This window comes from Mastigoproctus giganteus, chromosome 4 (genome assembly GCF_048544385.1).
Source record: "Mastigoproctus giganteus isolate SK-2022 chromosome 4, ASM4854438v1, whole genome shotgun sequence".
In the NCBI taxonomy this organism is placed as follows: Eukaryota; Metazoa; Arthropoda; class Arachnida; order Uropygi; family Thelyphonidae; genus Mastigoproctus; species Mastigoproctus giganteus.
The window spans coordinates 187,729,316-187,751,788 of NC_143578.1; the positions used below are offsets into that span (position 1 = coordinate 187,729,316).

At 39.9% G+C, this 22,473-nt stretch overlaps 1 protein-coding gene across 2 annotated transcripts in view; it reads left to right on the top strand.

Annotated features, from left to right (window-relative positions):
• The first annotated feature begins 386 nt into the window (after positions 1-386).
• The window catches only part of LOC150087265 (E3 ubiquitin-protein ligase RNF185-like), an 81,191-nt gene continuing 59,104 nt past the window's right edge, over positions 387-22,473 (top strand). The window contains exons 1-2 of one of the 2 annotated variants that reach the window (XM_090371106.1): positions 387-531; positions 18,220-18,374. In XM_090371106.1, the coding sequence (XP_090227232.1) occupies positions 18,223-18,374 (152 nt within the window). In that variant the 5' untranslated portion in view covers positions 387-531; positions 18,220-18,222. The remainder of the gene's footprint in view (positions 532-18,219; positions 18,375-22,473) is intronic. The other variant, XM_090371105.1, reaches the window with a different exon arrangement.

A 22,473-nucleotide genomic window follows, 5' to 3' on the forward strand; every position in this document is an offset into this window, starting at 1 on the left:
TCTGGCACTGGAATTTCTCGGGTTACACTAATATGACAATTTTTTAAAATAATCTCCGTGCTTCCCTCAAATATATAAAATAGGCAAACGCCGTAGAATTCATGTAGTTTGCAGACACAATAATCGAGAATTCGAACCAAGGTAACTGAATTATCTTGGCTGAACTTCTAAACAACTTAAGCGAATCCTTCATTTCAAAGGATAAGGGTATTTCGTTACAAGATACCCTTAATTAAATGTATTATTATATATTCAACAAAGTAAATAATTTTAACTATCTTCTTTGAGATTATGACGTGTTTTGTTAACATTTGTGGCACGAAAGTTTTTGTTTTGTACACAGTTCCCATTGGTATCAGTGCTTTAAAATTTTTACTCCGTCCAAACATCGTTTAATACGTATCGTTTGTAGTCATGCTACGCTAACAACTGGTTTGGTATTACATAATTTCGTGCCGATGTCTACTTTTGTTTTCTTGTATTGTTCCTTAAATCTGTTACTTTTCCTTCGAATATTCTAAAGAAAACAAGGTAAGGTTTTAATAATGGAATTCTCTCGATCGTTTGTTTCCGAACTGCAATTTTAGATTTTGGGAACACGATTAAATTTCATGATTAGCTTATATGCGATGCGCACTTTACATATTTTACCTAAAATGTGCTGGGACTGTGATTTTGACTGAACCCGGTAAAAGTGTTGAAATGCATTTTTATATAAAATTGGATTGGGATTAATTTCTGTGCATTAAATTAATAAAATATGATAGTTTAGTGGAATATGACCTGACAGAAACGTAAGAGCAGAAACTGTTGTTACAGATATAGCATATGGGTCTTTTAGTATCCATATAGCGTATAGATTTGTATGTTATTAAGACGTGAATGATATACCAACAGCTCGGAAGATACCGATGCATTAGCTTCAACCAGGTTTCTTGTTTTGGGATTTGGATAGCTTTCATCTTACTGAATCGCTTACTCTAATATTCTATTTATTTATTTGAGGGTTCGAACCCTCGCGTTAATCCATTCGGATGCCCAGTTCCCGTTAAGCCTTCGGAGGCATAATTGATGTCATACCCAAAAGAAAAGGAATATAGAAATCAAAATATATCCAAAAATATATATCTATATCGGTATAGTTATGCCATAAAATCCATGTGAAAGTAGTCACGTGTAACGAAACCAATGATAATCTCATTCGTAAAAGAGTGAGAAAACTAAATTCATTATCGTGTCACCTGAAATTGGGGACGAGGCACAGGCAGGAGTAACTATAGGTGGTCCTTGTTGGTGGCACATCCCCTCAGGTTTTACCCAGAGACTCAGGGTTTACAGCCTATTTATTTTCGGGTGGAAAAGGTCAGTGATAGAAGAAAATTAAGGCTCCAGAACGTTGGCACACCCGAGTCACCGTGTTGCGGGCGTGGTCGAATTCGGGACAGAGTCAAGGAAAAGAGGTGTGGGTTTTTTAATAGACCAAAATTTTTTGGCTAGTTGAAAAAGGTTATGTTAGTTTACGCCACTAATTCATAACCGAATTCAAGCAAACAAAGTGAATATGATATTATTGTACATTATGTTTTTCTTTTCTTTTCTTTTCCTTTTTTTTTTTAGATTTACAAAACTATTTAATACCTGTCATGTATGATAATGTTTTTAACTAAATTAGGAAATTGCAAATCTTTATAAGTAAATAATTATCACAAAAAAAAAGTTCTTGCAGTAATAATTTTTTCCAAGTAACATTTAACAAATTAATTTTAATTTCAAAGTAATCTAAAAATGTTTATTTTACATGAAAAAATTTCAGGATTGTGCTCACTGCTTCACATAGTGATAGAAGAAATTTTCTCTCAAATCCCCCAAAGATTTTGAGGGGGTTGCAACTCTGTTGTCCCAAAGTAGTTTCTATTTGAAGCATATAAGAATTAAGTAGCCACTACAATGCCTACTTATAACTGGTGCCCCATTGTGGTGTTTACCTAGCTTTTTACTTGAGCCAGTTCTGGTGAGAGACAGAATAATGTTAGTGAGGATAGCCCCCTTGTTCCATTCCCCTGATATGTTAACTTTGGTCTTAATCCTGATTAGTCACTGCCCTCCCCACATCATGTGGAACTCAGGTTCAAATCCTGTCTGTGAGGTGAGAAACTTTTATGGACTTTTTTACTCAGTGATTGAGCAAGTTAGTCTCAGGCACAGATAACAAGGATTTTCATCCAGAGAAATAGTCAAATTGACCCTAGAACATACACAATTTATGTTCATGGACAATAATACACATGGGAAGATGAGTTGGCTATCAGGTGGCCCTTATGACACTTTACTTTTAATCATGTTTGTATACATGAAAAACATATAAAAAAAAATAGAATTTTCCACATAGATAAAAGTTGCGTCTTAGATGAAGCAGTGACCTGGGCTGTTATGCCAATGCAATCAGTGAAACACTGAGGCAAATTGGAGTAACAGAAAATCAGTGGAATATTGTAGAAACAGAGGAATAAAATATGTACAATTGTCCACTGATTTATACAGAATTATTGCACGTATTATCTATAAACTTTTACAGGTTAGCAGTAAGTTGTGACAGTACTCAGGGTCAGTGACTTGCAGATCAGACCTTGCAGACTTAGAATTAGGAAAATGTCAGTGAAGTTTTTAATCTTATGGGGTTTGGAGTGAGTACTGTAGTACTTTTTTTGATTAGAGTTTGGATTACACTTCTTTTTTTTTTTTTTTTTTTATGGATTAATGACAAAAAAAAAAGTGAATTACACCACTTTTTTATGGAGCTTGGATTAATGACGTAATAACAGGATCTATAAAAGTTAGGCAGATGGGTTGGCAAGTGAAGTTTAACATTGACAAATGCAAAGTACTGCAATGGGTAGCAATAAACCGAGAGTATAGCTTTAGCATTAGTAGAGTCATATGATGCAAGAAAGCAAGCTTATACAGCAACAGCCAAAAAAAAAAAAAAAACCTTCCACTTCACCCCTCCGTTCGTTCGAAATACATGTCCAGCTGAGCCTTAAATTTATTTAGGCTATCAACTTCCACAACAAGGGATGGAAGTCTGTTCCACCAACCAACTATCCGCTGGCTAAAGGCAAATTTCCGCACATCTATCCTACATCTGTTTTTACTCAATTTGAATTTATGCCCTCTCAGGTGATTATTCTGAGCAAGAGGCAGAACCCATCAGCATTGAGCATGCTCAATCCATTCAAAGCTTTATACACCTCTATCAGATCACCTCACCAGTGCCTAGTCTCCAGACACTGTAATCTGCAAAACTTAAATCTGTATATTTATCAGTGATATTGATAAAGGTATATCAGGCTTAATATCGAAGTTTGCAGATGATACAAAGGTTGGCAGGGTTGTTAATGACAGTAATGGCAGTGTGCTACTGCAACAGGATCTAGATAATTTGGGCAGATGGGCTAAGAAGTGGCAACTGAAGATTAACCTTCTCAGCAGCTCTACACCCTTCTTGAAATGAGGCTGCCAGACCTATGTACAGTACTCAAGGTGTGGCCTGACCATTGCCTTATACAAGGGAATAATCACCTCCTTATCCCCTGGTAGAAAAATTCCTGTATATCATTGATAAGACATCATGAGCTACTCTTGCAGCCCATCTGTACTGCTGAGAGAACTTCATATCTGCCTGCACAATTACTCCCAGGTCCTTTTCATTCTCTACCACTGTCAAGGTAGTATCACAGAGTTGATACGTTGCTCTGGGGTTGCTGTTTCCCATATGCACTACTTTACATTTGTCAAGGTTAAACTTCATTTGCCACCTCTCAGCCCATCTGTTCAACCTTTCCAGATCCTGTTCCAGAAGCATAGCATCAGTAGTGTCCTTAACAACCCTGCCAACCTTTGTATTGTCTGCAAACTTGGACATTAAGCTTGATATACCATCATTAATATTATTTATAAAAAAAAAACAATAATGGATCCAACACTGAACCCTGAGGGACTCCACTAATAACATTAGTCCACGATGAACAGTGTCCATTGATTACCACTCTCTGTCTTCTCCCCCTCAACGACCCCTTTATCCACAGCAGCAATTTGCCTCCAATGCCACACTGCTCTAATTTGTGCAGCAGTCTTCCATGTGCAATAGTATCAAAAGCCTTTCTAAGATCCAAGTATATAATATCAAAGTTATTCCCTGCATCCAGTTCTTTTGTGACTGCATCATAGTATCCAATCAAATTGGTCAGGCAAGACTTCCCCTTAACAAAACCATGCTGTGTCCGACCTATAACTGAAGTCTTGTCTAGATGATCCTGCAGTGCTTCTTTAACCAGTGCCTCCCTTAATTTTCCTGGAACAGAAATTAAACTCACAGGTCTATAATTACTTGTGTCAGCCTTTGATCCTTCTTTGTGAATTGGGGTCACATTTGCACTTCTCCAATCTACGGGCATCTCCCCTGAGTCCATAGAAGCTTTCATAATTATGCCTAAGGGTTTGCTTACTTCCTTTGCTACCTCCTTTAATATAACTGGATAGATCCCATCCACCCCAGGTGCCTTTCTTGTGTTTATCTTCAACAATTTCTCCTCCACTTTACTCTCAGTTATTACAAGATTATCTAGCTTACTGCCAGAGTTGAATACACCTCTGGCAATCCCCTCGCTGAATAACTCATGTGTGAATGTCGATGCAAAAGATTCATTTAGTTTGTTAGCTACCTGAGCAGGATCATCAACAGTTGAACCATCGATATTAAGTGGACCAATCTGATTCATCCCCTTCCTTCTAGAGTTTACATAAGTAAAGAACTCTTTGCTGTTTTTCCTTTGCATCCCTTGCCAAAGTTTTCTGGTAATCTGCCTTCGCCTGCCTAACCTCCTTTGTAACTTGGTTACAGATCAACTTATATCTATCATAGGCTTCTGTGTCACGTGTTAATTTATATGTATCCCATGCATTTTTCTTCTCTGCCATGTGTCTCATTAGTTCATCTGACATCCACTTAGGCCTAAACCTTGAACAATATTTCTTAGTTGGTATGTAAGGCCTAGTAGCTTCCAAGACAAGTTCTTTGAATGCTTCCCATTTTGAATTTGCTGTTGGTAACATCTTCAGTTGGTCCCACTGTATAGAATTTAAATACTGTCTCAGACCATCGTAGTCGCCTTTACGAAAGCAATAATCCTTCCGTTTACCCCTAATGGTAGTTACTTCTTTGAGTAAATCCCACTTCAGCACACTGTGATCACTGCCACCTAGTGGTTCCTTTATCTGCAGATTCTTAATGCATGAAGAATCACTACTGATAATCAAATCAAAAGTATTACTCCCTCTAGTTGCTTCCCGAACATGCTGATGTAGAAAACAATCATCCAATAAATCCATAAAAGCCCTGCTAGTGTGTGAGTAACCAGCCCCCAAATTCCAGTCAATATCTGGGTAATTAAAATCCCCCATTATAATACTCTCTGATTTACTGGCCCACTCTATTTCCCTGTACAGTTTCTTATTATACTCATCAAAGTCATTAGGCCTATAGCACACTCCTACTCGCAATTTTGATCTCCCAATGCTTTTGTCACACCAAACTGAATCGACGCTGCACTGTCCAGCGATGTCGACTGGCTTCACTTCCTTTGATTTTATGTGTTTCTTAACTAGTAGCATAACCCCCTCCTCCCTGTCTATCCTTTCTGTAGACGTTGTACTCCCCAAATTCCAGTTGTGCATTCCTTATATCTGTGTAACACCACATCTCTGATATCCCAACAATATCTGCCTTTGATGCTTTGAGCAATACCTCAAATTCATCAAATTTATTTACCAAAATCCTAGCATTGGTGTACACGCAAGTATACATGCACCTGTTCTTTTGCTTAGCTACCCTAACACAACCCATGTATTTACTTGTACCGCAGTGACTCCCAGAAGTCTCTGAAATAACCTGCATCTTGTTTTTCAGGCTTCTGCTCATTCCAATAGAAGCAGTGGAAGAATCACTTTCACCTCTGCCAGTGGCTACTGGTAATCTATTAGTCCTTGTATCCCCCCCCCCCAAGCTAGCAGTTTTCCGACCCACCTAACACTGCCTCGATAGCATCAGCAAATATTCTTGCACCCTTTCTATTTAAGTGTATCCCATCCCTGTAGAAGCAGTCCCTTCTATTAACAAGTACAGACCAGGCTAAAAAAATTCTACCCCTTGAGCCTTGCACAATCTTTCCAGGGCCGAATTAATCTACAAGGCTCTCATCATATACTCCCTCCATATGGTTAAAGAGGCCTATGCGCTCCGGATTCATACTAGTAAAATGTGAAAAAATAAAAGAAACACATAAAAAAATGAAAAGGAACCGTAATTTTCATTTTACTAATATACTCCCTCTGATCGTGTCTGGGCAGAATTGCAGACACTTTCAAATTCAACCCTAATTCCCGGCTTTTTTTCAACAGTGACCTGTACTTGTTAAGTAATTCTGCCAGTCTCCTACTCTTAATATCATTAGTGCCAATGTGTACAACTATATCACCTTCTGTGCCCTTAAAAGATGATGTCTGCTCTACAACGTCATCAACCTTTGCCCCTGGTCCTGTTCCATCTCTCCTTTTTAAAAGCATGTTCCACTTTGGATTTATTGGATGATTGTTTTCTACAGCAGCATGTTCGAGGCAACCAGGGGGAGTCATTAGCATTAGTAGAGGCATAGAAGCGGGCAGCATTGTCGAGGTCACGTTATGTCAAGGATCTGGGTGTATTCTTACCACGTGTATGCCATATCCAAAAATTTCATTACTTCATACAGCATGTCCCACCCACTTTTTCTTACTGTTGAATACACCATGAATTGTCAAACTAATAGAGCAAGCTTATCTGCGAAAAGATCCAAATCTCCCAAGTACTTCCTAATTCATTTCACAAATATACGTGGTCTCAATTCTAATCTCAAGATGTCCATTTCCACTTGCAGTCTGCCAAACCCCATGTACTTTTTCTGACAGAATCCCAGTTATCGGTTGATTCAACTGCTCATCTCAGATGCCCAAATTATTCGCTGTATGATTCCTTTCTCCTCAAAGGTGGTACTTGTGCATATGTCCGTTCTGATATTCCTTGTCAGAGACTTGGCAATTTGGAATCTCCTCTCTTTGATCTTCTCTGGCTTAAAATCTCTCTACCTCATTCAGTCAAAGTCATCTGTTGTCTCTACCGTTCTCCCAACTCCACTAATCACTTGGAACTCTTTGACTTCCTCTCTTTGCAACTTGACTTTCTCCAATCCAACTTTCCTAACAGTGAAGTAATTTTCCTTGGGGATTTTAATGTTCACAACTCCAGCTGGCTTCTGTTTTCTAGTCACACCAACGCAGCAAACAACCCTTCTAAGTACACGGTCGAAGTGAGAGGTCCTTTAGGCACTTCAGATCACAACTTGGTGATTGTCTCTTCTCCAATGGAACTTTTATCTCATGGCTATTCCCAACCTCGTGTTGTTTGGCATTACAAGAATTCAAAATGGGATGACCTGCGAGACTTCTTTTCTTCTTTTCCTTGGTCGGATTACTGTTTCAAAACTTCTGATGTCAACGTTTGCTCAGATCGTGTCAGTGAAATTATTCTTGCAGGAATGGAATCCTTTATTCCACACTCCACTTTAAAATCTCGTCCTTTATCTAAACCTTGGTTTTCCAATAAATGTGCTAAGGCTGTTCAAGAGAAGAATGTTACATATCGTAATTGGCTTGTTTCTAATTCTTTAGTTTCATTTTCTGCCTACACCAAAGCTTGCAACAATTGTAAAGCAGTTATTAATCAGTCCCAACTAGTGTTTGAACAGGCTAAGAGTAGAAAACTTGCTTCTTGCCCTAATGGTAGCCGAGCATTCTGGTCTCTTGCCAAAGCTATTGGCAGCAACTTTTGCCCATCTCTGTTCCCACCTCTGTCCAAACCAGATGGTTCTGTTGTCACTTCAGCCAAGGATAAAGCTGACCTGCTAGCATCCCATTTTTTTTCCAGCTTTCTCCTCATTTGTATTAATGATCTTGGTAAAACACCTCCCACCATTCCCAACACGCTCCATTGAATGCCTCCTTTCTTCCGTCAAAAAAGATATCAGAAGGACTTTGATGAATTTTGATGCTAAGAAAGCTCCAGGTCCTGATGGTATTTCTCCACTTGTTCTCAAAACCCGTGCTCCTGAACTTACTCCTATTCTTTGCTGCCTTTTTTCACTTTCTTATTTCAAAGGTGTTTTTCCTTCTGCTTGGAAATTTGCTCATATCCAGCCAGTTCTTAAAAGGGGTGGCAAATCGCTCCCAGCCAATTATCATTCCCATTGCAATTACTTCTACTCTTTCTAAAGTAATGGAGAAATCATTTAACTGCCAACTCTTAAACTACCTAGAAACCCTCCATCTGATCAACAGTATGGATTCAGTCAGTGTCGATTCACTGATGATATTCTGGCTTATGTTACCCATTTATGGACTAATTCAGTGGAAATGTTTGGTGAAATACAAGTAGTTGCTCTTGACATCTCAAAGGCTTTTGATCGTGTTTGGCATAAAGGTCTTCTAAACAAGCTTCCATCTTATGGTTTGCCAATTGTTTTTAGTAATTGGTTATCCAGTTTTCTCTCTGATCGCTCACTGAGAGTGATGGTAGATGGCTCTCTTGTCTTCTATCTTCTTCACTAATGCTGGTTTCCCCCCAGTTTCAGTTCTTTCCCCCACTCTTTTCCTCTTGTATATTAATGACTTCCTTCCATTGACTGGAAATCCTATCCATAGTATTGCTGATGATAGCACATTGCATTCCACTTTTCATTTTGAGAAACCTTGTCCTGCTCAATCAGCTTCAACTTCTCGAAAATCTGCTACCAATTCCTTAAATGCCGATCTTCAGGTAATTCTCCAGTGAGGCAAAGACAACTTAGTTGATTTCAACCCTTCTAAAACTCAGTCTTGTCTTATATCTCGCAAAAAGGATTCTTCTGCTCCTATGCTTATCTTTAATGACACTCCGATTTCTAGGCAAAATAATATATCTCTCTTGGGGATTACCCTGACTTCTAATCTCTCTTGGAACAAGCACATTACAAATATTGCTTCCTCTGCATCTAAAAAACTTGGTTTTCTCTTTCACTCTCGGCGTTACTTTTCTTCCAAACAGCTGCTCACTCTGTATAAATCACAAATCCGCCCTGCCATGGAATATTGTTCCCACATCTGGGGTGGTGCTTTCAAAACCTCTCTCAGGCTTCTTGATTCCATTCAGAAGAGGGCAGTTAGGTTAATTAATGATTCATCACTAACAGAGTCTCTCCACTCCCTTTCTCATAGACATACTGTTTCTGCTGCATGCCTCTTCTACAGATACTTCCATGTGCACTGTTCTTCTGAATTGGCTTCTATAATTCCCTCTCTCTCTCTTTCAAAACAGTCCGAACACATGCCGCCACCAGCCAACATCCATTTACTGTCAAACTTCAAACTCACAGAACCAACTTTTCATCTTCCTCGTTTATTCATTCAACTGTCGTTTTCTGGAACAACCTTCCTTCATACCTATTTCCTGAAAATTACAGTCTACAGAAGTTCAAGTCCAATGTCAACAAATATCTTCTTTCATCGTCTCAACCTCCAACCCAAGCACGGTACTAAGTACTATAGGTTCTAATACCTCTCGTGTTTGAGGTTCATATAAAAAAAAATATATATATGATGCACGAAAGCAAGCTTATGCAGCATCAGCCAAAAAAAAAAAAAAAAAAAAAAAACTTCCCATTTCACCCATTCATTTGCTCCAAACGTTTGCCCACTTCTTCCTTGAATTTATTTAAGCTATCAACTTCCACAACAGATGGAAGTTTTGTTCCAGCAATCAGCCACCTGCTGGCTAAAGGCAAATATCCGCACATTTATTCTACATCTGTCTTTCCTCAGTTTGAATTTTTGTCCCCTTGGGCAATTAATCTTGGCAAGAGGAAGAATCCCATCAGCATTGAGCTTGTTCGAACCATTCAAGGCCTTATGCACCTCAATCAGATCACCTTGCAGGTACCTAGTCTCCAGACATTGTAATTTGCAGAACTTAAGCCTTTCTATGTAAGAGCCTCGCTTTGTTTCCCTCACCAGTCTTGTTGCCCTTCTCAGTACTTCTAGCAACTCTGTCCTTCCTAAAATGAGGCTTTTGCAGTACTCAAAGCGTGGCCTGATGGGTAGGCCATGCCTTGAGTAGTGCCTTATACTAGGGGATAATCACCTCCTTTTCTCTACTAGAAAAATTCCTGTATATCACTGACAAGACTCCATGAGCCACTCTGGCAGCCTGTCTGCATTGCACTGCTCAGAAAACTTCATATCTTACCTTACAATTATCCCCAGATCTCTTTCGTTCTCCAGTACCCTGACTGTAACAGCACCCAGTTGGAACATTTCTCTCGGGTTACTGCTACCCATATGCAGTACTTTGTGTGAATGTTAAACTTCAGTTTCTACTTCTCAGCCCATCTGCCCAACTTTACCAGATTCTGTTGTAACAGCATACTACAACAGGATCATTACTTTTATTAACCACTCTGCCAATCTTTGTATCATCTGCAAACTTTGACATTAAGTGTGATATACCTTCATCAATATCATTGATGAATATACAAAACAACAATGGGCCCAACATGATCCCTGTGGGACACCACTAATAACTTTAGTCCACGAAGAGCAGTGTCCATTTTTTACCACTCTCTGTCTTCTCCCACTCAACCATCCTTTTATCCATTGTAGCAACTTGCCCTTAATGCCATACTGCTCCAACTTGTACAGTAGTCTTCCATGTGCAACAGTATCAAAAGCTATCCTGAAATCCAAGTATATGATATCAAAATTATTTTTTGCATCTAGTTCTTTTGTGACCACGTCGTAGTATCCAATCAAATTGGTCAGAGATGACTTCTCCTTAACAAATCATGCTGTCTGAATTATTACTGCAGTCTTGTCTGAATGATCCTGCAATGTTTCTTTAACCAGCGACTCCATTATTTTCCCCGGAACACAAGTCAAACTAACAGGTCTGTAATTACCGTGTCACCCTTTGAACCCCGCTTTGTGAATTGGAGATACATTTGCACATATCCAGTCCGTGAAGACGTCCCCTGAGTTAAAGGATGCCCTCATAATTATGGCTAGGGGTTTGCTTACTTCGTTTGCTACCTACTTTAATATAAGTGGATATATCCCATCCACCCCAGGTGCCTTTCTTATGTTTAACTTCAACAATTTCCTTTCCACTTTGCTCTCAGTTATTACAAAATCATTTAACTCCCTGTTAGAGTTTAATAAACATCTGGCCTTCTCCTCCTTGAATAACTCCTCATGTGTGAATGCAGGTGCAAAATACTCATTTAGTTTGGCAGCTGTTTGAGAATGATCATTTGCAGTCAAACCATTGATATCAAGTGGACCAATCTGATTCATCCTCTTCCGTTTAGAGTTTATATAAGTAAAGAAGTCTTTGCTTTTTTTTTTTTTGCATACTTTGCCAACGATTTCTCATAATCTGCCTTTGCTTGCTTAACATCCTTTGTGACTTGATTACAGAGTAGCTTACTCCGATGAGCCAAAACATTATGACCAGCAAGTTGGTATGCAAATTGAAACAACTGCAGGTGAACTATGGCACGGGTCAGGGCAGAGTATAAAAAACACCCGATACTGAGCTCTGTTAATCAGTGTTACTCTTATTCTTCAGATCGGAATGGCAGTGGACTTAAGTGAGTTTGACAAAGGCCAATTTGTAATGGTCAGATGGCTGGGTCAGATCATATCTGAAATGGCATGGCTGGGGGGATGTTCAGCCGTGGTTAGTACCTACCGAAAGTGGTTTGCAGATGGAAAACCCACGAACCGCCGGTGAGGTGTTGGACTACCACGGCTCATCGATGCATGGAGTGAGTGAAGGCTCTCCTGGATGGTATGCGGCAACAGAAGGGCAACACAACTAGCCAGTACAGGAATTCGCGGAACATGAGGAAGACTTCCAGGAATTTCCCTGGCCTCCAAATTCCCCAAACGTCAGTCCCATCGAGCATCTGTGGTTTGTGTTGGAACAGCAACTCCGATCTGCGGCATCTCAACCACTGCCCTTACAGGAGTTAAATGATCTGCTGGTTATGTGTTGGTACCAGATACCACAAGGCACATTTAGAAATCTTGTAGCATCCATGCCTTGCCGATTATGAGCTGTATTGGCTGCACGTGGAGGGCCAACATTATATCAGGTAGGTGGTCATAATGTTTTGGCTCATTGGTGTATATCTACCGTAGGCTTCTATGTTGCTGGCGCCTCTGTAGCCAGGTGGGAAGGAGCAGCAGTGCGTAGCACACGCTTCTTGATTAAACCGGGGTTCGAGCCCGTCACCACCAAATACAGAGGATGTGGAAAGGTCGGGAATGACCACCGCATATCCCCGAGCAATATGGCCTTAGTTGCTAATGCTCCAAAAAAAAAAAAAACAAGCTTCTATGTTGCCTGATAATTTATATTAGCATTAGCATTAGTAGAGGCATATGATGAAAGAAAGCAAGCTTATGCAGCATCAGCCAAAAAAAAAAAAAAAACCACTCCCATTTCACCCCTCCATTCATTCCAAATACCTGTTCAGCTCAAGTCTTAAATTTCTTTAGGCTATCAACTTCCACAACAAAAGATGGAAGTCTGTTCCACTAACCAACTACCCACTGGCTAAAGGCAAACTGCGCACATCTGTCCTACATCTGTCTTTCCTCGATTTGAATTTATGCCCTCTCAGGTGGTTATTCTGAGCAAGAGGAAGAATCCCATCAGCATTTAGCATGCTCAAACCATTCAAAGCTTTATACACCTCAATCAGATCACCTCGCAGGTAGGTGCCTCCGTAGCCAGATGGGAAGAAGCAGCAGTGTGTAGCACACACTTCTTGATTAGACCGGGGTTAGAGCCTGTCAACACCAAATACGGAGGATGCGGAAGGTCAGGCAATGACCGCCGCATATTCCCGGAGCAGTATGGCCTTAGTTGCTAATGCTCCTAAAAACCAAACAACAACCTCGCAGGTGCCTAGTCTCCAGACACTGTAATTTGCAAAATTTAAGCCTTTCTCTGTACTCGTTCCAACGGCTCTACATCCTACTTAAAATGTGGCCTCCAGACCTGTATACAGTACTCAAAGTGTGGCCTGGCCATTGCCTTATACAAGGGAATAATCACCTCCTTATCCCTGCTAGAAAAATTCCTGTATATCATTGACAAGACACCATGAGCTACTCCTGCTGCCAGTCTGCACTGCTCAGAGAACTTCATATCTGCCTGTACAATTACCATCAGGTCCTTTTTGTTCTCTACCACTGTCAGGGTAGTACCACAGAGTTGATACATCACTCTGGGGTTACTGTTTCCCATATGTAGTACTTTACATTAGTCAATGTTAAACTTCATTTGTCACCGCTCAGCCCATCTGCTCAACTTTTCTGGATCCTGTTGCAGCAGCGTACTGTCATTAGTGTCCTTAACAACTCTACCAACCTTCGTATCATCTGCAAACTTGGACATTAAGCTTGATATTCCATCATCAATATCATTTATAAATACAGAAAACAATAATGGACCCAACACTGAACCCAGAGGGACTCCACTAATAACATTAGTCCACAATGAGCAGTGTCCATTGATTACCATTCCTTGTCTTCTCACACTGAACCATCCCTTTATCCATAGCGGCAATTTGCCTCCAATGCCACACTGCTCCAATTTGTTCAGCAGTGTTCCATTTTCAACAGTATCAAAAGCCTTTCTAAGATCTAAATATATGATATCAAAGTTATTCCCTGCATCCAGTTACTTTGTGACCACATCATAGTATCCAATGAAATTGGGCAGGCAAGACTTTCCCTTAACAAAACCATGTTGTGTCCGAGCTATAACTGAAGTCTTGTCTAGATGATTCTGCAGTTCTTCTTTAACCAGTGCCTCCATTAAATTTCCTGGAACAGAAGTTAAACTAACAGGTCTATAATTACTTGTTGTCCTTTGATCCTCCTTTGTGAATTGCGGTCACATTTGCACATCTCCAGTCCATGGGTACCTCCCCTGAGTCCAAAGAAGCTCTCATAATTATGGCTAAGGGTTTGCTTACTTCCTTTGCTGCCTTCTTTAATATAACTGGATGGATCCCATCCACACCAGGTGCCTTTTTTGTGTTTATCTTCAACAATTTCTCCTCCACTTTCCTCTCAGTTATTACAAAATCATCTAGCTCACTGCGAAAGTTTAACTCACCTCTGGCATTCCCCTCTACGAATAACTGCTCATGGGTGAATGTAGATGCAAAATACTCATTGTTTGTTAGCCACCTGAGCAGGATCATCGACAGTTGAACCATCAATATCCAGTGGACCAATTCATTCCTTTCCTTAGAGTTTACATAGGTAAAGAATGCTTTGTTGTTTTTCTTTGCATCTTTTGCCAAGAATTTCTCATAATCTGCCTTTGCGTGCCTAATCTCCTTTGTGACTTGGTTACAGAACAGCTTATATCTATCATAAGCTTCCATGTCACCCATTAATTTATATGTATCCCATGCATTTTTCATCTCTCCCATATGTCTCATTAGTTCATCTGACATCCATTTAGGCCTAAACCTCGAACAATATTTCTTAGTTGGTATGTAAAGCCTAGTAGCTTCCAAGATTTCTTTCTCGAATGCTGCCCATTTAGAATTTGCTGTTGGTAACATCAGTTGAACCCACTGTATAGAATTTAAAAACTGTCTGAGACCACTGTAGTCACCTCTACAAAAGCAAAAACCCTTCCATTTACCCCTGATAGTAGTTGCCTTCTTAAAGTAAATGCCACATCAAATACACAGTGATCACTGCCACCTAGTGGCTCTTTTATCTGTAAATTCGAAATGCATTAATAATCACTGCTGATAACCAGATCAAGAGTGTTACTTCGTCTGGTTGCCTCTCTAACATGTTGCTGTAGAAAACAATCATCCAATAAATCCACAAAAGCCTTTATTGTGAGAGTGATCTACCCACAAGGTCTTGTCAATATCTGGCAAGTTAAAATTTTCCATTATTAGACCCTGATTTATTGGACCACTATTTCTCTGTATACCTCATTGTACTCATCAGAGTCATTAGGCCTATAACAAACTCCTATCCTCATTTTTGCTTTTCCCGTGCTTATATCACATGACACAGACTCAACATTGGTCTGTCCATCTATGTCAACTGGATGCACACCAAATTGACTCAATATTGCACTGGCCACTCATATCAGCTGGATGCACTGCCTTCAATTGTATGTGTTTCCTAACTAACAGTACAATCTCTCCTCCCTTCCTATCCTGTCTATCCTTTCTGTACACATTGTACTCCCAAATTTCCAATTCTGCATTGCTTATATCTGTTTGATAGCATGTCTCTGATATCCCAACAATATCTGCCTTTGATGCTTTGATCAGCACTTCATATTCATCAAATTTATTTACTGTTCTTCTAGCATTGGTGTACATGCAAGTATACGTGCACCTGTTCTTACTTTTAGTCACCTTAACACAGCCCATGTATTTACTCGTTCCATGAAGACTTCCAGCAGTCCTTGAAATCCCTAGTAACTTGTTTTCCAGGCTGCTGCTCGTTCCGATTGAAGCAGTGTAACAATCATTTTCACTTCTGCCTGTGGCTACTGTTAATCTATTAGTCTGTGAATTCCTCCAAGCTAGCAATTTTCCAACCCACATAACATTGCCTCGATAGCATCAGTAAATATTCTTCTTCCCTTTCTCTTTAAGAATATTTCTTCACAGACCATGCTGTGAAAAATTCTATCCCATGAGCCTTCCACAATCTCTCTAGGGCTGAATTGATTGGCAAGGCTCTCATCATATACTCCCTGCTATCGTGTCTGGGCAGGATTTCAAACACTTTCAAATTTATCTCTGACTTGCGACTTTTTTTCAACATTGACCTGTACTTGTTAAGAATATCCACAGATCATCTACACTTAATGTCATTAGTGCCATTGTGTACAACAATATCACCCTTTGTGCCCTTAAAAGATGATATATGCTCTACGTCATCAACTTTTGCCCCTGGCAGACATACTCTGGTGCTATTCCACCTATCCTTTTTGCACAATATATTTCCCATTTCCCTGACATTTGAGTCACCGACAATAACTAGCTCTTGTGGGACCAATGCATTGACAATACTATATTATCTCTGTTTATACTATATTAATATCTGTTTTGATTATTAATTATTTTTAATATACTAGATCTGTTGCTCATATCTCTATTTTCTTTCGTCATGCAAATTGGGTTGTGGTGGGGAGGGGGCTATCTACTCCTCCCACATGAGACTGGCTTACTACAGCTTCAGTTGAAGAGGACTTTAGAAATTCCTTCAGTTGCCAGCAGGAAACATATCTGGATCAGTGTGTCATGCAGACAAGTGACATTGTATCATGGCGGCTATGCTGCCACGCTGATCTGTTTAGTCTGTACAAAGAAATAGTGTGGATGGTGCAAAATCTTATAAATAGAAAATAAATAACTTAAAACTTATATGACACGACTATAGCCTAGCAGTCAGCATGGGCATAAATGCTTACTACTTCGTCTAGGCATGCTTCATTTTCAAATTCTATAGTAATATCTTTGTAATCCCTACCTTTGTAACCTTTTCTGTATGCCCATGCTGGAGTATAATCAGGAAATATATTTCATTTTTTATATTTGGTCAGGACACCTTTCATTTCAGATATAGATCAAAATATTTACAACTACTATGCATCGTGAAGATCTTGTGCGGTTTGACCTACAGACAGCATGATCTAGCTTCTGCTGATGTTTTGTTAGATGCATTTCCTCTCCATCACTTTATTCATCTTGCCATTCTCCTTCCTCCAATCTAGGACCAGGCCATTGAACTGGCTGGTCACATGGAGTGCCAAGATGTTGGTATGCCATCTAGGGATACCTCTTGTCTGAGAAGCTATCAGGTTCAATATTTTTAGTATGGCACTTCATTGCACAGGACAGAAAAAGCAATCCTTTTCTGGTCTGCATGCCAAAAATAAGGTGAAACAAAAATATACAAATTTTTGTATACTCTAGAGGAAAAAAACTGACTGAAATTAGTAAATGGTCTTTATTGATATAAAAAGTAACAATACTTTAAAGTTACTAATAAGACCTTTGCTGCTGCATAATTTTGCACAAAAGTATGTTACAGTTTCATCACTAGATAATGGAATCGTTAATCGCATAAAATTTCAAAATAACAATATTTTACCAAAATAACAATGTATCAATATCTCAATTAATCAGTAGTGGAATTGTATGCAATTAAAAATGGCTGATACTCAATAAATTAAATTTGCCTTCAAATGAATACTTTTTTATGCTGTGTGTTAATATGCTTTCCAGTGCATGCCACTTGGGGCATAGATGCTATTAGTTCACCATAATTGGCCTGACAACCAGTGATATGCATACCACTGAGGATGTGGAAAAATATTAAAGACGTTTCTTCTGCACTAATATGCTCCTTATATTTTTGCATAAATAGCATTTCATGTAAAAAAAACAGGAAAAATTTAAAGTTTTTTGGTTTGTGTATAGTAGTTTTGATAATTTACTCAATAATTTGATAATTCTTGTGTGACCTGTAATTTTATTTTCATTTGCCATTCATTCCGAATAACATCTGAATGATTTCCTTAAAAACAACTATAAGCAATTTTGAATTGTAATAATCTTTTAGTAGTATTAATATTATCAATGATTGTAATTTAAGAATTAAGATCATATTTGTCTATATATCTCTTGTTTATTTAGAGGTAATTATTGTCACCAAACAATTTTTTTATTAGATGTATTCACTTGTTGAATGTTGTTGAAGTGTTGCATACCATGTCCACTAATTTTTTATGAAAATATTCCTTAGTTATTCCATTTCCTCTACTTACCAAATAATTTAAAGGTGGGGGAGCTGGGAAGCTATTTCGGAGGAAAAGCATTGCATACCATTAATGTACAAGTTCAACATGTTGTTATTGAGTTTTGTGTAAAAATAAGTCTATTAATATTAAAAGTGATCTTTATATTTTGTGATTATTTTTATAAAGTGATGCTTGTATAATATACAGATGCTTTTAATGAACTCTCTCTTTAGCATATGGCAACAGTAACAGAAGTTCCAGCTGGTGATTCCTCTTCAGGAAGTGAAGAAAATGGTGCTAGTAGTAATCAGGAAGGCACATTCGAGTGTAACATTTGCCTTGATACTGCAAAAGATGCCGTGGTCAGTCTTTGTGGACATCTTTTTTGGTAAATGTTCTGCTGTTTTAGTTTTCACTTCATCACAGAAGTGCAATTTATTCTTGGAATTTTTATTATTACTTTTTTTAAAATTTTTAATGTGCTTAAAAAATTAAAAATGGGGATGGATTTATGTTAGTCCTGTTTGTGATTAAACTTAAATTTTAAGCAGTGAATTTTTTATGACATATTTACAAAATATACACTTGGATATACAGGGTGTCCCTTTTGAACATCCCTGAATTTAAATGTCTCACAAAAGAAAACCTAGTGCACTAGGAAATGTTAATAACTTTTATTGGGAAAGAAAACAGTCGGCAGATTTCTATATGAGCTCCTTTGGTGCAATGAAGAATGTCCAAACAATACTCTATTTCAGACCAGGTTCACTTCAACATATCTGCACTAATGGTGGCAATTGCTTGCCCGATGTGTGTGCATAGGGTGGTGATTTTAAACACACTGGTGGAATAAACCATGTCTTTCACATAGCCTCAGAAGAAGAAATCATCTAAGGGAGTTATGTCAGGTGAATGGGGGGCTGTGGTATCAGTGTACCACACTCAATGCAATGGTCTGGGAACATGTTGTTCAGAGCATGTGCATCTGCAAGCGCCAATGAGGCAGTGCTCCATCTTGCTGGAAGATTATGCTGCACTACGTGTGCAATCTAAAGAAATGCATATTTTTCCAGCATGTCTAGGTGTGCAGTTCCTTTAACTGTATCCACCAAGAAGGTGGTTCTGATAATCATGTCCTTCATAAGACCGCACTGCACATTCTTTTGAACTGTCTCAAATATGCTCTTGGATATAGTGCAGGTTTACAGAACCTCAAGGCGCCTCCGTAGCCAGATGGGCAGGAGCAGCAGTGCGTAGCACACGCTTCTTGATTAGGCTGGGGTTCGAGCCCATGCCCACCAAATACGGAGGATGCGGAAAGTCAGGGAATGACCACTGCATATCCCCGGAGCAATATGGCCTTAGTTTCTAATGCTCCTAAAAACCAAATAACAAACTAACATAACAACAGAACCTCAAATTTGAACATTGTATCGGTTAACATTTTTCTAAAATGTGAAATATTGCTTCATTGGAAAACAACATCACTCAAGAAATTTTGGTTTTGATTGATGCAATCAAGAATATCAATAGCAAAGTTTTGTTGCTGTGGTAGTAGTAGTAATAGTAGTGGCATGTGAGGCAAGAAAGCAAGTGTATGAGTTTATGCAGCATCAGCCAAAAAAAAGAAAGAAAAAAAAATCGCACCATTACCTTCAAATGCCTGTCCAGTTCCTCCTTAAATTTATTCAAACTATCAACTTCCACAACGACAGATGGAAGTTTGTTCCAGCAATTAACCACCTGCTGGCTAAAGATAAATTTCCGCACATCTATTCTACATTTGTCCTTTCTTGATTTGAATTTATGCCCCTTTAGGTTCGTAATCTGAACAAGTGGAAGGATCCCATCAGAATTCAGCGTGCTCAACCCATTCAAGGCCTTATACACCTCAATCAGATCACCTCGCAGGTGCCTAGTCTCCAGCCACTGCAATTTGCAGAACTTAAACCTCTCTTGGTAAGAGGATCCCTTCATTCCCCTCACCAATCTTGTTGCCCTTCTCTGTAGACGCTCAAGTAAATCTACATCCTTTCTAAAATGAGGGACAATCACCTCCTTTTACCTGCTAGCAAAATTCCTATACAGGGTGATTCACTACCAGTGCGACAAACTTGCAGGAGGTGTAGGGGGCACAAAGACGAATCGGAATCACATAGCATTGCAGGGTCCAAAATGCCTTCGTCATGCAGTAGAGGACGTTGAATGGGAGGTCGCATGAACAGCGATCCTGCTGGAAGTCAGCATTTGCAAACTGGTCCCGAGGCAGTAGGATGGACGAGTATTCAAACGTTGAACTGGCCGACATATGGAGCTGCTGACTCCATATGTCGGACAGCCCGCAGCTCCATACACCTCGCATATGGAGCTGCGGACTGTAACGGGTGTGCCGCTCTGCGCTTGTACCAGGAATGTTTCCCCGCACAGCCTTGCTCCTCATCATATGATTTTTGAATGTGTGCACAGAAGGTTACGTGAGACTGGTTGTTTCACGAGAGGTACCATGAATCAAGAGCGAACGACGAGGACGCCAGACAATGAGGAGAATGTCCTACGTCTTGCCGAAGGCAATCAGAGTACGAATACTCGAGTGATAGGCCAACGATTGGGTATTTCCCAATCCACTGTATGGAGGATACTGTCAACAAACCAAATGAGTTCATACCATCTGCAACATGTCCAATCATTGGAGCCTGCGAATTATCCACTCCAGAGGATTTTTGCTACTTGGTTTCTTCAACAGAGTGCGGCAGACAGCGCATTTGCTGCGTCCGTATTGTTCACGGATGTGGCAAGTTTCACAAGAGAGGGAACCTTCAATCAACATAACGTCCATTTGTGGGCTTTGGAGACCCCATGGTACGTGAACATGTGCAACTCAATGCCGTTTCTCTGTCACTGTTTGGGCCGGCATTGCTGGAGACCACCTCATTGGACCGTACCTTCTGCCCCCTCGTCTGGACGGTAGAGCATACTTGATCTTTCTACAGCAAGTCCTACCAGAACTTATTGAAGAAGCACATGTTCCTCAGTCGTTGCGCCGCTCAGTGTGGTTCCAGCATGATGGGGCTCCCCCACATTACACCAACGACGTCCGCCAACACCTAAACGTTACATTTGGACAGCATTGGATAGGTCGTGGTGGTCCGATTCATTGGCCTGCTAGATCGATGGACATATCATGCCTGGACTTCTGCTGGGGTCAAATGAAGACATTGGTGTACGAGACCCCCATTGATTCAGTTGAAGACCTCGTCGCTCGCATCTCTGTAGTTGCTGGGGAGATTCGAGACACGCCAGGAATCTTCCAGAACGTTAGGGATTCCGTGCAGTGGTGCTGTGAAGCCTGTGTGACTGCTTCTGGTCAAACTTTCGAACACCTTCTGTAGCATGGCTTTTTCCCAATGTAAAACTTGTCATTAAAATGATTTCTGTTACACTAATGAGTGGCTGTTTCTGTTCTTTTTCTTTGCTTCTTTGTTCATGCTACCTCCTACATGACGAAGGCACTTCGGACCCTGCAATGCTATGTGATTCCGATTCGTCTTTGTGCCCCCTACACCTCCTGCAAGTTTGTCGCACTGGTAGTGAATCACCCTGTATATCATTGACAAAACCCCATGACCTGCCCTTGCAGCCTGTCTGCATTGCTCAGAAAACTTCATATCTGACTGCACAATTACTCCCAGGTCTTTTTCATTTTCTACCACCTTAAGTGTAGCACCACACAGTTGGTATGTTTCTCTGGGGCTTCTACCCATATGCAGTACTTTGCATTTGTCAAGGTTAAACTTCAGTTGCAGCCCATCTGCCCAAATTATCTAGATCCTGTTGCAGTAGCACACTGCCATTACTGTCATTAACAACCCTGCCAACCTTTGTATCATCTGCAAACTTCGACATTAAGCCTGATATATCTTCATCAATATCATTGATAAATATACAAAACAGCAGCGGACCCAACACCGAACCCTGTGGGGCTCCACTAATAACATTAGTCCACGAAGAGCAGCACCCATTGATTACCACCCTCTGTCTTTTGCCACTTAACCATCCTTTTATCCATTGTAGCAACTTACCCTTAATACCATTCTGCTCCAATTTGTACAATAGTCTTCCATGCGCAACAGTGTCAAAAGCTTTCCTGAAATCCAAATATATGATATCAAAATTATTTTTTGCATCCAGTTCCTTTGTAACCACATCATAATATCCTCTCAAATTTGTCAGACAAGACTTTCCCTTAACAAACCCATGCTGTGTCTGAATTATTGCTGCAGTCTTGTCTAGATGATCCTGCAATGCATCTTTAACCAGTGACTCCATTATTTTACCCGGAACAGAAGTTAAACTAACTGGTCTGTAATTACTCGTGTCACCCTTCGATCCCCCTTTGTGAATTGGGGATACATTTGCACATCTCCAGTCCGTGGGAACCTCCCCTGAGTCCAAGGATGCTCTCATAATTATGGTAAGGGTTTGCTTAG